Source organism: Solenopsis invicta, chromosome 5, assembly GCF_016802725.1.
Source record: "Solenopsis invicta isolate M01_SB chromosome 5, UNIL_Sinv_3.0, whole genome shotgun sequence".
NCBI lineage: Eukaryota > Metazoa > Arthropoda > Insecta > Hymenoptera > Formicidae > Solenopsis > Solenopsis invicta.
This window is the reverse complement of record NC_052668.1, coordinates 2,026,996-2,043,771: the sequence shown is the minus strand read 5'-3', so window position 1 is coordinate 2,043,771 and position 16,776 is coordinate 2,026,996. Positions and strand designations below refer to the sequence as shown.

The 16,776-nt window shown below is 30.6% G+C and overlaps 2 protein-coding genes across 6 annotated transcripts in view; one reads left to right on the top strand and one right to left on the bottom strand.

Moving 5' to 3' along the window:
• LOC105204960 (DNA topoisomerase 3-beta-1) overlaps positions 1-3,975 on the bottom strand; it is a 67,170-nt gene extending 63,195 nt beyond the window's left edge. Inside the window, exons 1-2 of one of the 3 annotated variants that reach the window (XM_039449048.1) lie at positions 3,552-3,974; positions 3,021-3,315 (exon numbers count right to left, since the gene is read on the bottom strand). In XM_039449048.1, coding sequence (XP_039304982.1) covers positions 3,021-3,063 — 43 coding nt within the window. In that variant the 5' untranslated portion in view covers positions 3,064-3,315; positions 3,552-3,974. Of the gene's footprint in view, positions 1-3,020; positions 3,316-3,551 lie in introns of all 3 variants that reach the window. The other 2 variants (XM_039449050.1, XM_011174243.3) reach the window with 2 other exon arrangements.
• Positions 3,976-5,119: 1,144 nt separating this feature from the next.
• The window catches only part of LOC105193776 (lutropin-choriogonadotropic hormone receptor), a 156,796-nt gene continuing 145,139 nt past the window's right edge, over positions 5,120-16,776 (top strand). Inside the window, exon 1 of one of the 3 annotated variants that reach the window (XM_039450115.1) lies at positions 5,120-5,990. In XM_039450115.1, coding sequence (XP_039306049.1) covers positions 5,767-5,990 — 224 coding nt within the window. In that variant the 5' untranslated portion in view covers positions 5,120-5,766. The remainder of the gene's footprint in view (positions 5,991-16,776) is intronic. The other 2 variants (XM_039450114.1, XM_039450113.1) reach the window with 2 other exon arrangements.

Here is a 16,776-nt window from a genome sequence, read left to right as displayed (position 1 = left end):
TTTTTTGTATGTATCCGAATTTAAGACAAAATAATTCAAAATTGAAAGTTTGCCTAAATCTTCAAATCTGGTTAGGATTAACCCTAGCTTCCCACACATATTTTTGGTTACCTTCCTCCCCTTCCTACTTATAAAGTAGAACCCTGTAACTTTGACACGCTATATCTTTAAACCAAAAGGCTATTTTTTAGCTCATAATATATGAAGTCGACACATCAGAATCTGATAAAGACGATAAATAAAAAATATTCGATTCAAAAATATTTGATTCTAAAATTATTACAATTTTTAAAAAAATTATGATTTTCCAACTATCCGGGAAGGGTGTCTTAGCTAGTTCGATTACCAAAACACTTTGGTAGTATTTATCGCAATAACCGATGATGTTACATGATCGTCATTCACAACCGACGCGTATATACAATACAAATAATCCTAATAAAACCAGGAAGTATAATAACAAATTGAAATAACAAATACCGCATTGTGTCTCAGTCGAATTAGCTAAGACACCCTTCTCGGATAATTAGAGGATCCAGGTTCAAACCCTGGGAGAAATAATATTTTTTGCAATAATTTCTTAGTTTTTATAGTTTCTTAGATAATAGAGATGCGTACAAATGTAAGTAATTAAATTGATTAGCAATTTAATTTCGTGATATTACATATTCCTCTCTAAGCTGTGTTTTAAGTCTTATATAGCAGCAAAATTGCGGCACACAGTTTGGGGAAATCTTGTAAATGTTTATAAATTCACCTAAAAAAAATTATTGAGCACTAAGAACAGCTTTCGATCGTTAATGCCATATTCGTTATTTCAATTTGTTATTACACTTCCCAGTTTTATTAAGATTATTTGTATTGTTACTTTTTGGCTGTCTTTGCTGATGTAGTCATGAGCTTTAATTAATGAGTTAATAATGTAAGATACTAATAACAATTATACACTTATATACTAATATAATAATTTGTATATTAACATTATATTATACTTATTTGCAAATTTGATGAAAAGCATTAGCATTACTAATTAAATCAAAATTTGTACTTATATATGTTAATAAAATTCTAATAAGTATTTGTGCAAAAATTTGCTTACTTGTTTAAAAGTTATTTATTTAAACTGCAACAAAATATAGTAATTTTTTTCTGTAAAAACTGTTACAATTAAATTTTTCACTTTTTTTCTTTAAAACTAGTTTCAGAGTCGGGTATTCGCGACCAAAACTTTTTGTTCTTGATTTAAAAAAAAGAATAAACAACCTAGAGAAGCCTTATGTTTTTAAATTTCAATAACTTTTAGTTCGTATTGTATAGAACCAATTCAGTCACCAAAACATACTTAATTTGTTATTTTATATTTAGTATAAAAGATATTGTGACAAAGTAAACAGTCAATGTGTGCACTGTTTGCCATGAAGATACATGTTACGGACAGGCATATTTCATAATAATTTTCTCGAAAACGATGGTAATTTATTTATTTTACAAAATTTGACTTGTTTTTAAAAACATTGCTTCGAATTGTCATTTCAGAACATTTTCAGAATTTAAAACCACATCTTTATGATTCTGTTATATTAAGAATGATATACCGACTTTAAACTATGCAAATTGAAAAAAAAAATCATAAAAATTTGATTGATTTTACTTGAGTTACTTTTGTCCAAGAAAATTGCAAAGTCACAACACTACATTTTAATTTCAAATCAAACATTGAATAGTAAATAAGAGACAACGCTCTTCTTAGTACACACGCAATTGCAGTATTTGTGTTTCTTCTTTAAATTTCTTGTAACAGTTCGTATTTTTCAACTTATTTTTAAGCCTTCTTTAACTTTTTTTTACAATGTCACTGTTTTATTCTCTTTACATTATCTGTTAAGGATAGACCATCTCCTAATTTTCTAAGAAGAATGAAGGCCTTGCTACTTGTAGTTGTTACTAAATGTAAGTCCATAACACACAGACAATACATTAACATTGCATATTACATAATCTATAGTATAGAAGTGACATTGATGGATTATTATATGTGTTATACTTTTTAAACTCAAATAACTATCTTGTAATAACAATACTTTACATTGTTCAGGTTCAGGTTGAACAAATGTTCACATATAAAGCACAGTCTTTTAGGGCCTTAAAAAAAATGTACTTTTTCGGTGTTATAGTTGTACCATCCTGAGTACAATTAAGCGCTATACATATAAGTATAATAATCAAAATTAATAATATCAAATCTATCAAATTGGTCAAAATGTGAAAATCAAATCATACATTAAAATAAATGAACTTAAAGATTATTAATGCTATTTCTTGATTAGCATACAGACGTACTTTTTGATATAGAAAATATATTGAGTCAGGAAAAGCTGGTAGTGCCTAAATACAGGTTTATTTAAGTATCTTGACCATGGCCACATAATATATTTAGATATTTATCTTAATATCCAGGGCCTTTTAATATACTTGGATAACTATTTTAATAGCATTATGATATATTTATACATTTAAAGTAACATATGTAACTTGTGATAAATAAACACTAGTAGCATATGAAGAACAAGTTCAAAACGTCTATGAATAACATTTTATTTTCATATTGCTAGTTTCATAATTCAATGAATTATACTGATCAATTATACTTAGTTAACTAATTATATTATAATAGTTAGATCTAATTTAAATGTCCATTATTTACCTTTATTATATAATAAATTGCAAATGCAAATATTGAGCTGTGATAACTTATTTGTTTATATAGTAAAAAATAATTTCATCTGAAACTGTGCACATAAGTACACATTAGTACACACTTTATTCCAATAAAGTTATGCACCACGTTAAACTTTGTGCATTCTTGTGTATGTATATGTAAAAATGTATTTAGCAATTGGAAAGCACCTAATAAAGTCTGATTTATAGGAGATTGTATAAAGTTCAACACTAGGATTTAAATGTTTTTGTTCAGCAAATCTCTATCAACAAAACAATTGAAATCTTACAGCCAATCTTACCAAGTCTGATTAGCTTCATCATCCGATTAAATTTAATTCTCATTTACCGCATGGGGATATGGCATACTCAAAAGTACTTGAAAATTGTTCAGCCTTTGTAGAAGTTGAGAAGTACAAAGGATTGGAAAGAACAAAAGGTATTCAATGTAAACCTTTCTCTATCTAGCATCAATTTTTTTTAAGAAGCCATAATATGCCAAAAGTTGAAAAATGAAAATACATGCAGTAACTAAAAGTATAGCCAACTACTAAACTTATAATTTGATTGTATTTTATTATTCTTCTTGTCCATTTTCTGCAAATAATAATTTATTTATGTAAAATATAATGCTTTAAATTATTTTTAAATTAAAGCAATTAAAAAATTAGGTTATGATCATTTTTAACTTCTGCAGTTCACGATTGTTGACAAATTTAATTGACCGATCAAGTTAATCGATAATAGTGAGACCAGCCCCTAATGTTAAACTTTACCGGTTCCAACATAAGTTAACAATTATAAATCAGACTTAATTCGAATTATCAACACACCTTTTCTAGTAGTACATCGTCCATTGCTCAATATATTGGCTAGGGATGCCGCCAAAGAAGGTTTTTCAGCTACCATCAAAGCTGTCTTCATTTTGCCGCGGTACTTTGTTCGTAAGTGTTATAATCAACGAGTGATTTCACCTTCGTTGTAACGTATACTAAATCTAAACGAAGACATTACCTGCCGGATTTTGGCATTGTTGCGATTCGAGCTATCTAGAGCTACCTATGGAAACGTTAGGTTTTTGCGAATCACACGCCACAACACATCAGTAGTTTATTTGGTAAATTGATTCAAACACCGTGTCAATAATGTAGGATAATTTTTCGCTTTTCAATGTTATCTTTGAGGACACAAATGAGAGAATAGGTTAGTTTTCTGTTCTCTGTGCAATAATTCACAAGATCATAGTAGATGGCTTGACTTACCGACACTGAGTCGATAACGATGAACGCGCACGTGAGCTTATTCGACAGAGACGTCAACAATAATTATAGTTGACACGAAAAATAAATACATTACTGATTATTCTTATAATAATTACTCTTTTTTCTTCTTAGTCTTCTTATATTTAAATTAAATATTTTTATTATTTATGTTTAAAAGTCTACATGTTAAGCTGCCTAATAAAATAAATAATAAAGTTAAAGTAAAATTAAAATTAAACATGACTTTGATACTTCATTTTCAATTTCAAATATGAAATATTTCGTTTAATATAATTGTGTTTTTTTTTTATTGCGTATAAACAATAATGTATAATATAAATTCATATAATTATATACGCAAAGTTAACGCCGAAATGTATGAACAATATTTTTTATGTTTACACTGTTCTTTAGATCTATCTATATAAATTTATAATTTACATTATGTTATAAATTGTATATTGCACAGATAAATATACATGGCACATAACACAACAGAGATAAACGTGTATGAGCACCCAGGAAATAATTTTTTACATATAATTATATATAATTATGTATAATTATATATAAAATATGTTCATATGTATATAATTATACATAATCATATATAATCGTATATATTCATTTATATGTAATTATGTAATTATGTAATTATATATAATTATATAGTCATTTATATATAAATACCCATACAACACAGAAAGCTACAAAAATATTGTTGCAACATTGCTGCAACGTTGCAACAATATTGTTGCAAGTTTTGTGCTGCATGGGTATATATAATCATATATATTTATATATGGACATATTTTATACATATAATATTTTTTCCCGGACAGGAAAAGATAAAGGAATAAATTACTTATTAAAAAATTAAAAATTGATTCTTTAATATGAAAATGTTAAAATTAAAATTATGCGTTCCTGATGAATGTTCCATTGTTAAATAATCGGGGGTATTAATGATTTGTTAATTTAATTACTTTTTTCTATATTGTGTTATTTAATTTATAATTTACATTGCTTGTATATGTCTACATGAAAAAGATTCGTTAACATAACATAAATAATATGTAAATAGTTCGTTTAAATGTAATTTTAAAATGTATACACACGCACAATTTAGATATAGATTATATTTTATGCATATTTTATACATTAAATCATGATACAATTTCTTTTTCAATGGGATCGAGTGGAAATGAACGAGTCCATCGTTGTTAAAGGCAAAACGAATTCTGCAGCATCGCCGTCGCATTGCACACGGTAGGATGGGTAGACTCGAGTCGAGAAAGTCGAGTGATTCAGGGTGGGTGTTGGGGGACGACGGGTTGGCGAGATGAGTAGGTGGGGGATGTGCACGATATACGAAATCCGTGTGGGTACCACGCGCGTACATAATATCGGATCAGTTGGTGAATGTACTGTGGAACGGACGCTCGGTGGAGTCTCTCCTTGGAATTGCAAAGTTTTCGAATTAATTCAGGAGTGTCGAGTCATCTCAAGTGTTTTTTCCCCCCCAACGGTGGCGACGATAGTGGTCATAGTGTAGGCGGTGGTGGCAGCGGCAACGGCGACGACAACGACTCCTTATGGGGGTGCTTGCTTTGACGGTTGCGCGCGTGCACGCGTGCCCGGAGGTGGATCGCGGACGATGTGCGGACGTCGAAGGACGGCGCGAGGAAAAATGGTGAGGTGACTTGGTCCTGGGCGCGGCGTACCCAGCAGGAAAGAGAGTTGCGTGAGCGAGTTACGCGGGAGGACACGTACAGGGTCGGCCGGTATGTGCACGCGGCCTCGTCGAAGTGGAATAGCGGTCATCTTGGCTTGGATCGTCCTTTTCTGGCGAATCCGCTGCTGTCAGTGCGGCATACCGTACGTAACCCCGTGCAACGTCGTCGCTGACGGACGGGAGTTGCTGTGCCGCGGAGCCGATCTGCTCTCCCTCGAACCGATCTTCGATGTTGATCCGTTGAAAGCTATTGTTCCTGTCAATATTACAAAGATGTGAGTACGTACGTTATGACTCGAGTACCTTGCATTGATCTCCCGACTACTCGAGAAATTAAAGGATCATAAAAGAGTAATCTTGTCGAGAGAATGTCCACAGAGATGAGCTCTCTGATTTTCCTCTTATTTATGATTTCGCGAAACAATATCTCGCGCACGATGCAAATTTTTGTTATAAACTCTGATAGGTCAACATTTATTAAACTATTTGACGAAATCTTGCATAAAAATTATAATTTGCAATTATGTAAGTATATTTACAAAAATATATGTAATATCGACCTTTTGTAAAATACTGATGACTGCATATAATTTCAAAACAATTATCGGCAAAACTATGACGATACGTCGATTGATTTTAATGGTATATTTACAAAATTAAATTTAGAGAAAAATTGTTTAATAATTGAAAAACAATATTTTAGCTGTATTATGTATGAAACATTAAAAATATAATTGTAATCCGTACATGTTTACAAAAATGCCTAATTATTCTTAAATTATAATGTAGAAATATTGTAGTATGAAGTATTACACATTCAGCATGATAACATTTTAAATAAAAAATTAATCGGTTTTTTAAATAATTATAAAATATTTATACTTTGATTTAAATTTTGATTTTCTTTGCGTCCTGTAAATTGTTTGCGTTTAAACTTTGAAAAAAATGAACATCATTATACATAGCTCGTTGCCATTGCAATAATGTGCACACTGAAGAAGATTCCGTAAAGTCGAAACGTTTGTATCGAATGCTAAATTAAAAAGATAAAACAACCAAATCTTTATTCGTTTTATTGGCTTTACATTACTCAAATTCTTCAAACTTAGATTTGTCTAATTTTTGGCAAATATTTAGAAATTTTATTTCGATAAAACTTCTATTAAAATTATAATGTATTATTTTATCTCAATATGGCAAAATTTTCAACTATTTATGATACCATTATTGTGCAATATTTGCACAATGTTTCTGTCAGGGAATTGAAATAACTAAACTAGAATAGAGCTAGACCAAAGCTGTAATTAGACAGAAAATGCGACAGGTCCAAGATCCAGAACGAAGACTCTGAAATCGAATTGATACAAAAATTGTTAAATATATTTTCAAGTTTTTAATTTTGCTGCCATATATGCTCTTAAGTTTGAAGTCTCGATACTAATACAAAACATAAAAATTTCACTTGATATGTTACAGGCTTTTCTGACTTTAAATTGAAACATCCAAATGTCAGTAAAGGGAGATGCGGCAAGATGTGTAGTTAAAATATGATGATTAATAAAAGCTACATTTTTATAATCAACGAATCAACCTCACTTCTTAAATATTCTTTGGATATCATTTTTTTAACATAATTATTATCATAAACTTTATTAAAAGAAAAGTAATAATAAAGCATTTCTCCCTATCTTGTCCTACGGATGAAGTAAGACGCGTTATCCTCATCGGCAAGATGGGATACACTTTAAAAGTATACTATAATTTAATACTAATGTCACAAGTAAAAAAATGAGTTACAATCATAGAGAAATTGTAAAAAAAGTATAAATTATAATCTTATAAATGCAACTAGCTACTGCACTGACTCGTGAGTAACTATCAACAATCAAAGGGCCACATCTAACACGTATGATTGATTGAGATTTCTGCATTTCTCCGCTACTTTATCTTGCCTCATCTACCCCTATCACCGTGAAGAATATTTCTCACTTTCCCTGTTCCTACTATTTCACATAAAAAAAATTTTAGCGAATTAAAATTAATTATCTAATTTTTTTAATCAAATATAGAGCAAAGTCACCAATACTAACCCATCCCTTCTAAAGCGGTATTTCTCAGAAACTATACATTGCATTGTATTAATTGATAAAAACATGATCTACTTATTGTTAGATAATTAAAAAAATGAAAACCCATATTTTATATATATTGGATTTATGATTTTTTTTTAAATATAAAATCTGTTAAAAACAAATTCTTAAAAAGCAAAAATAAAATTTGCATGATTTTCTCTTGCAAGTTGCTTAGTTGAAATAATAATGAGTATTACTGATAATATTAGATTATTTTATATGTTTGTAGTTTCCTAAAACTGTTTTGTTTATATTTTTGTCTTTTATATTTTCCACGTAATGCGAGTTGAAATATAAAATCGCTGCGCAGCGTAAAGCGGACCACCTCTCTGTAAAAATGGATTATAACTACGAAATCTTCAATTACAATGTTGATAAATACTTCATGAATTTTTTTATATTTTCTTTAATATCTCTAGACAGAAAAAATATCGTCGGACGCAACAGATCTACTAATAAGGTGCCAGAAAATGTATAAAGTGGAAAAATTTAATTTTGACTTTTTAATTTTATGAACTTTGTTTTTTAATACATAAAAATATATTTTATTACTTATAAATTTATTTTACAGTTAATTTCTTCTCTACAAAACGTTGTCTGAATTTTGCTATTACTGTCTAAGGTGTTAAGTTTTGAAGCCCAATTTCTCAGATTTTTTTTTTTTGAATCATGGTGCAAAAACATTAATTTCCTATCTATTACTTTCTTCTATCGTTAAAAAATATTAATTGATATTATAACTGATTATATAATGATAAATATAATAAATAAATTTGTTAAAGTAAAAGCCAGAAAAATACAATTAAAATAATTATTTTTATTTACATACATTAATATATATGAATAATATTTTACATGTTTTGTAAATATAAAAATTATTCGTAAACAATTTAAATAATTATATCATATTTGTTTTATAATTTTTCTTGTCAAAAAAAATTAAGGAGCTTCCAAAAATGAAATTTTATTTAGGATACATGAAAAGCTAATTCGATTCTGACTAGGATGTTGAATCGCTTTCTGTCTTTCTGGTTATACATATACAGAAAGAAGAAACACGGTGAGCAAATCGAATATCTAAAATTGATTTATAAGACAACTTTAAAATATTTTTTTAGAGTTTTTGTTTATTTTAAAGATATTTTTAAAAGATATTTTAAAGTTGTATTATTTGTCTTGTTTTAATGTGCTGTTTAGGAAAGCTCTTCTTTTGAAAATATTTTTATTTTCAAAATATTAAATTTTGAAGTAAGATTACGTAGTGTTAAATAGACAATCTGTTGATCACAATTATAAGTATAGCAACGTAAATTAGTAAGATTTCACTGATTCAAAGAGTGAAAAAAAATTATAGATTTCCAACACACATTTTAAAAAGGAAGATAAAGCTTTAAGCAAGTTAATCTGTTAATTTTGTCTCTACATTTTGTTTCGATATTTCATAAAAAATTAATACCTTTTCAATATTTTGTTTTACTTTGAAGCAAAATGTTTTGTTGAAGTTTTTTTAAAAATTATTATAATTATAAATGGCTATAGTTTTTTTTTGAAGATTTACGAAAAACTGCAGCATATAAAACATCCCAGTGAGCATTATTGAAAGGAAGAGTTCTTTTTAAAGATTTTTTTTAAAGATTTTATTAATTTTTCTTGAAAATGATATCAATAAGTTATCTTTGTACACTTTCAAAAGACCTTTTTAAGGTGATGCTAAAGTCGTCCTTTTTTACCGACCGAACATTAATTTTTGGGCAAGCCGTTCTTCTAATTACATTTACAGATTTCAAAATCTTTTTCCATAATTAAAGTATAGACAGTAATGTATAATGGACGCTATATAAGGATAAGGAAAACAAAAAAAATTGAGAATAATTTTTCAATTTTTTTCGTTTTCATTATCCTTATATAGCGTCCATTATACATTACTGTCTATATTTTATTTGTGGAAAAGGATTTTTAAATTTGTAAATGCAATTAGAAGAACGGCATGCCCGAAAATTAACGTTTGGTCGGTAAAAAAGGACGACTTTAGCATCCCCTTAAAAGAACTTTTTTAAAACCTCATTAATTTCTTTTTAAAATGACATCAATAATTTATCCCTTTCCAAGATGTTTTTTAAAAGAGCTCTTTATGATGTCTATCTACAGATGTCTCTAGAGTTTTAGAGGGAAGAGCTTTTTAAGAGGACTTTTTAAAGATCTCATTAAGTTCTCTTAAAACTGATATATCTTTTCGCAAAACAGAACCTTTTACAAAATCTAACTTAGCTTGATCAGATATGTGGTGAATATTATTAAAACATGAAAAGAATTACAGCGTTAATATTTTATTGTGGAGAAAGATTTGTGGAAGTCAAGGAATTGGCAAAATAAAAAAGAGGATACGAATAAGTTTTAAGTATATTAAATATGTAGTTTAAAAATCAAATTGAACATATATTTAAAAAATTATAAACGATTATAAACGAAAGACTAGTTCGGGCAGTATTCATGCAAGTTCCTTTCTATTCAAATCAACCTTACTTTAAATATAACTTTTTATTAAAGATATTATAAGTGTATGATTAGCTCAGTGTTAGCGTATTAGGTTGCATTCCGAAATCGTAGATTCGAATCGCGCCGATTTTTAAAAATTGTAAAATAGTGCGTAATTGTAATTAGTGAAATAGGAATCTTATATACAATAAAGAATTAAGTTATACAAATAATTAAATTGTTAAAAACTAAAAAAAAATTATTTTTATTATACGTTATTTATTAAAAAAAAAAAAATTTTTGTTAGCATTAAGAGAATTGTCTTAAATCTAGCCTCCCATGCTTATTCAATATTTCTCTACGTTTTAGAGTATCTTCTCAAGCCCGTATATAAGAGGCGAATCTTTCAGAATCAAGACAGTACCACTAAAAAATAGAATATTTGTTTTTAGTGTAAAAATTTATAATAGTAACATTTTCTTGACATTTAGAAGAAGTCAAATTACAGTGCTCTTTTAGATCACATTTATAAGAAGTCAGATTGCAGTGCTCCTTTAGATGACATTTATAAGAAGTCAAATTGCCGTATTCTTTTAGATGTCATATATATATATATATATATATATATATATATATATATATATATATATATATATGATGTCTTTTTGTCCCCTAAATTCGACGTATTGGATAACATAATAATATCATATTATCATTTTGATGGTGTTAGAAGACGTCCACCTCTTAAAAATGAATACTTTAATAGCGTTTTTCATTGGAAAATCTAGTGCGCACTGAGTGTGCACTCACCGCTGGCAATTGGACGTTTCGGTTCGCGCGATGACGGTGCCAACGGAAACGCCCAATTACCTGCAGCAAGTGCACATTCAGTGCGCACTAGTTTTTCCAATGAAAAACGCTATAAGGCTCCTGACTCCTCAGCCGAGAACTCCGCGTTGACGGTAGCGACATTTCGTCGCAGACAAAATTAGAACTAATACACGTGAAACGTGACAGATTGACGATGAAATGTTATCGTGCATGTTATTTTGTTATTATGTGTTTCATTGTGAAAATATGACTTGTCTTGTATTTACCAAATTCGTAAAAATGGACCTCGAGTAAAGTTTCTTTGAATTTTATACATAAAAGTACATTTTTCACTCCTTTTAATAGCTATCCGTGTGTTTTCCTGTCTGAATAGACGTCACTTTACGTGCTTTTTACGACTATTTACTGACTGCTATGCAAAAAAAGGATAGTCGTGACCGTTATTTAGAAGTGTTTTAAAGCCATCTGATTAGTCTGTTTGATCCAAATTGGCATTATTTAGAAATGGCACGTCTGACAAAATTACGTGCTCATGTGTTTTCCTGTTTCAATTGCTTGACTTTACATGCTTTTTACAACTATTTACTGATTGTTAGGCGAAAAAAGGCTAGTCGTGACTGATATTTAGAAGTGTTTTAAAGTCATCTGCTTAGTCTGTTTTATCCAAATTGGCTTTATTTACAAATTGCATGTCGGACAAAATTACGTGTCATTTCACGCAATTTCTCGCTTCTGACGTCACGATTTCAATATGGCCGCGGCGAGTACTCAGGAGCCTTAAGAACTCTTTTTGATAACATATTGCTCACTGGGAAGTGAGTGCTGGCGCCACCGCTAGACGGCCACGCCACGGGAAATCTCGTGAGTCGAGTGCGGCCACAGGCGTTATATCTAGGCGCCACCGCTCTCCGCTCCGCAGTCAACTCTCCAACTCATATGTACTTCAGTGAATGTTTGGCAGCTTGTTGTAACCTCGAGACGAATATTCTTTCTCATTTTTTTCACGTGTGACGTATGTGTGGAACGTTGATTAACATAAAATTTTATATTGTTACATATAAATAACAATTGTATTGTTATTTAATGTTGTACATAAATTAAATGTTTAATTCTAATTTAATCTTTTTTAACGAAAAGGATACAAGAAATACTTTTGTAAACTGAATATTTATTACGTTTACATTAATGTATAGTGTTTTAATAAATTTAATTTAGGTTTTGATCTTATTTTCAAGCGGTTGTGAATACGTAATATTGATTTCTGAAATGTATGAGTTATATATATTTATAATAAAAAAAGTTATGTATATGTATTATTGAGTATATTTTTTTAATGAAATGCGTACAATAAATATAAATAAAAAAGTTTAATAGTAACATTTTCTTGAAGTTGAGAAGAAGTCAAAATGCAGTATTCTTTTAGATAACATTTATAAGAAGTCAGATTGCAGAGCTCCTTTAGATGATATTTATAAAAAGTCAGATTGTCGTATTCTTTTAGATGTCATATGTATGATGTTTTTTTTCCTCTAAAATCGATTGGGTAATATAATGATATCATTATGTTATCATTTTGATAGTGTTAAAAGATGTCAACCTCTCAAACATGAATACTTTAAGAACTCTTTTTGATAATATTTTACTTACTGGAAAAATCACTAAAAAAATGGAATTAGAAAAATGATGATTGTTTATAAAACTTTTTAAATTGCTCGTCAAAAATCTTTAACAATTTAGAAAAAAAAACTTGTTACAAAGATATTTAAGGTGCGTACTTGTTTTTTGTAAATGAATTTTATGAGAATTTTCAAGAATTTTAATTAAAATTCTAGATAAGATTAGAGAATTTTAATGCAGCTTTAAAATAAATATGTTCTATTACATGTATTTTTTAATATTTTGTAATCATGCAGCCACAAAGAAAAGTTACTTAAGACTTGAATATTAAATTAAAGATTTAACTAAAAAGAAATTGACAGATTGGAACTAGGATTGGACTAGGAAGAAAAGTTTAATTAAATAGAAATCAGTATCTAATTTAAAGCTTTATCTTTGCTCTTGAAAATATGTCTTGGAAATTTATAATTTTTTCACCAACTCTCTAATTCACTGAAATTTTACTGATTTGCAGTATTATACTTGTAATTTGCAGTATAATCCCTTACGAAAAAGAACTATTGCCGATTACATATAGATATTACTAATAATTAGATAGGAATCCTAATAGCATAGGAACGTCCACGGGATGTCCTAAGGACGACCTGTCGGGAGCGAGATATCCTGGCCATTACTTGTTATAGTCTCAGGACGGCTCACAGAACGTCTCGTGGACTAGCAAATGAGCGCCTTATTCTTGCCCATGGACATCCTGTGGACATCCCATCGGAAGTCCTAAAGATGTCCATTCGCAATCCTCGGGATATATATGCATTTTAGGATCATTTTAGGATATTTAAGGAAAATCCGCATAAATATATTATATTGTTACACCATAATTCCAATAAGCAAAACAATATTTTAATTACATTTTAAAAAACATTTTTCGCCAAAAAAAATCGAGAATTTTTTCTCGGAAATTCCCAAACGGTCACCCATCCAAGTCGCGACTTTGGTGAACGTTGCGTGATCGCTGCGAACTGGATTTTTCGTGACGTTCTGTGAACACTTTATGCTAATATGTATATAACTGATACATTAAGTAAGTATATATTATTGAAAAGATGAACTATGTATAATTAAACCATACTATTTATATAAATAGATGTAACGCTGATGGTTTTCGAGCGGTGTCGGGACAGCGAGGATTTGGTTTGTGGATGAGTTCGTTGGATTGCCGGGTTCGGTGAAATAATCGCACTCGGAGTTTAAATAGAAACAAAATACTAGATCTTTATTTAGAAGAATTTAATAGTTGCATGTGAAGATGATTTAGTAACAAAGAAGACCTCGTAACGAGTGAATTTAACAAAGCAGAAATGTGATTGGCTCGCGAGGATTGAAATAACAAAACGTCTCTGATACGCAAAAACGCTAATTACAGTAAACGAAAATATAAAGCGCGGCTTGAAGTAACAAAACGACAATTTAACTAAACGATAATTGAAATGATAATTGAAATAAACGAAAAAACAATAACCATTGCCGCTAGATCGCTATACGGAGATACAATAGGCTCGTTTTCTATTCCTGCACTAGACTGCACTGGAACGTTTTTTCTTGCTTTCACTAACTTTTAAATATATATCTATTTTCTTTTAAGTGCACACTAATTCAGGGAGTTCAGGAACAGAAAACAAACGGAATGTTACGCGTGGGTTATACGGACACGGTGTTTAGGGTGATAGGGGATTCACGGAACGCGTGGTTGGTGCGACGGACGCGGATTGGTTGGCGCAATGGTGGCGTTTCCGCGCTTCGCCCGAGCCGCCTCGTGCAAAAGAGGCGAGTAAATCGTCAGAACGCAGATGCCCTGATGATATTCTGGTTTACGAGTATTGCGGTGAGTGAGTCTTCCCTGGAAATGCTCGAGGACGGAGCTGATTGGCCAGGAATGCCCAGCTTGTGAACTCTACGAGGATGCTCTTGGCGGGCAAAGATGTAATTTGCCGAGGATGCTCGGCTGCGAGACTCGGCGAAGATGCTCGCTGTGATTGGCTGAGGCAAAGGTGTTCGGCACGAGGGTAGCTCACGGTCAGCCGAGGATTCTTGTTGAGGGTACGGAACGAGGCGAGTATTCTTGTCCTCGAGGGAGTCGGAAACGCGGTTGAGGATGCTCGACCCGTACGGTTTAGTGGACCGGGAAGATCTGTCTTGGTGTTCCCACTGCTGGTTTATATATCCGAACGCGCGGCCGGACGAATCAATCCGCGCGCTCGGTTGGCTGGCTCGGAATGGAGTAGGAACGCCACGGACGGCGCGCGTGCTGCCGCGTGATCGCGTCGAGAGGTTAGCCGGGTGCGCGCGTGGTCTTCGCTGTCGCCATTGAACTATACTCTAACTGGAATGGGCACTGCCATATTACGTCCGTAAGCGGGAAACGTGATATAGCGTTTTTCATTGGGAAAACTAGTGCGCACTGAATGTGCACTTGCTACAGGTAATTGGGCGTTTCCGTTGGTACCGTCATCGCGCAAACCGAAACGTCCAATTGCCAGCGGCGAGTGCACACTCAGTGCGCACTAGTTTTCCCAATGAAAAACGCTAATAGAAATAGCATGATGCAAGGGGCCACCTCTCTTTTTCTAAGCGTCCTCTGCGCATGCGTCAGCATTCACCTTACATTCCTACTCAAAAGTTAAATTTCTTCTTTGTTTTCATGTTGATACAGCATGTAACGGAATTCGTGGAAATGAGGAAGAAATTAAATTTTACAGACAGTGTTAAATATAAAGAAAAAATTTTATTTATGTACACCCAAGGATGTACGAAACGACTAGAGCTTATTGGTCGTTACGTTAACCATGAACTGTAAGTATGTAGAAAGATAGCGTCTTCTCAGTTTAGAAAATTTCCCCATGGACAGAATCAAAGTCCTTGGGTGTACGTCACTCAAGTCGCTCGTTTATCTAATCCTCATGTGCCGGTACTGCAAAACTTTTTAACGTGACTGTACTGACAAAGATTAGTAAAAATAACTTTGAAATTATTCAACTACATTATACATTAATCAATATTAATTTATATGTTAAAAATCAATAATGTCTCTGAAAATGTTTTTTTTTATTCTTTTCCAGATCGTAAATAAACTTCAACTCCAAGAATAAATAAAAATTACTGGAAAATGGATTGACATGAAAAGGGCATTATTGAACAATATCAATTTGTGCTAACTTAAAATTTGTAAAATCTGCTATTCTTTGTTAGTTGTTCATTAGAGAGTAATAATATAAGAACGGAATATACATAAATAAAATAAAATTAATTGTATGCATATATGATGCGTATATTCCATTTTTATATTATTACTCTCTAATAAACAACTAATAAAGAAAAGTAGATTTTACAAATTTTAAGTTAGCACAAATTGATATTGTTCAATAATGCCCTCTTCATATAAATCCATTTTTCCAGTAATTTCAATTCCAGTAATTTTTATTTATTCATGGAATTGAAGTTTATTTACGATCTGGAAAAGAATAAAAAGAACATTTTTAGAAACATTATTGATTTTTAACATATAAATTAATATTGATTAATGTGTAATGTAGTTGAATTCAAAGTTATTTTTACTAAGTTTATAATAAACAGGAATTTTATATGATATGCTTAAAATATTATATGCTTTAATTTGTACCTAACAATTAATAATTGTTTTATTAATTTTGATTTGTTTCCAATATAACCACAAACTTAAGAATAGATTAATTAATTTTTACCAATAGAAATTTAAACAAAATTTAGTGTTTAAACAAAAAATATTACAATAAATCTAAATTCAAATCATTCTTTTTAACTTTATCTTTAATTTTTTGTGTAATTATTTAAAAAAATAAAGAGACTTACTTTTCAAGCATGTTTCTGCGTCTCCACGCTTTCGTCATCAATCGGATCACATTTGAGACAGAGATCGTCAATCCGATTAGCCTAGGGAAATTTTCTATACTTACGTTGAATACCATTGTTC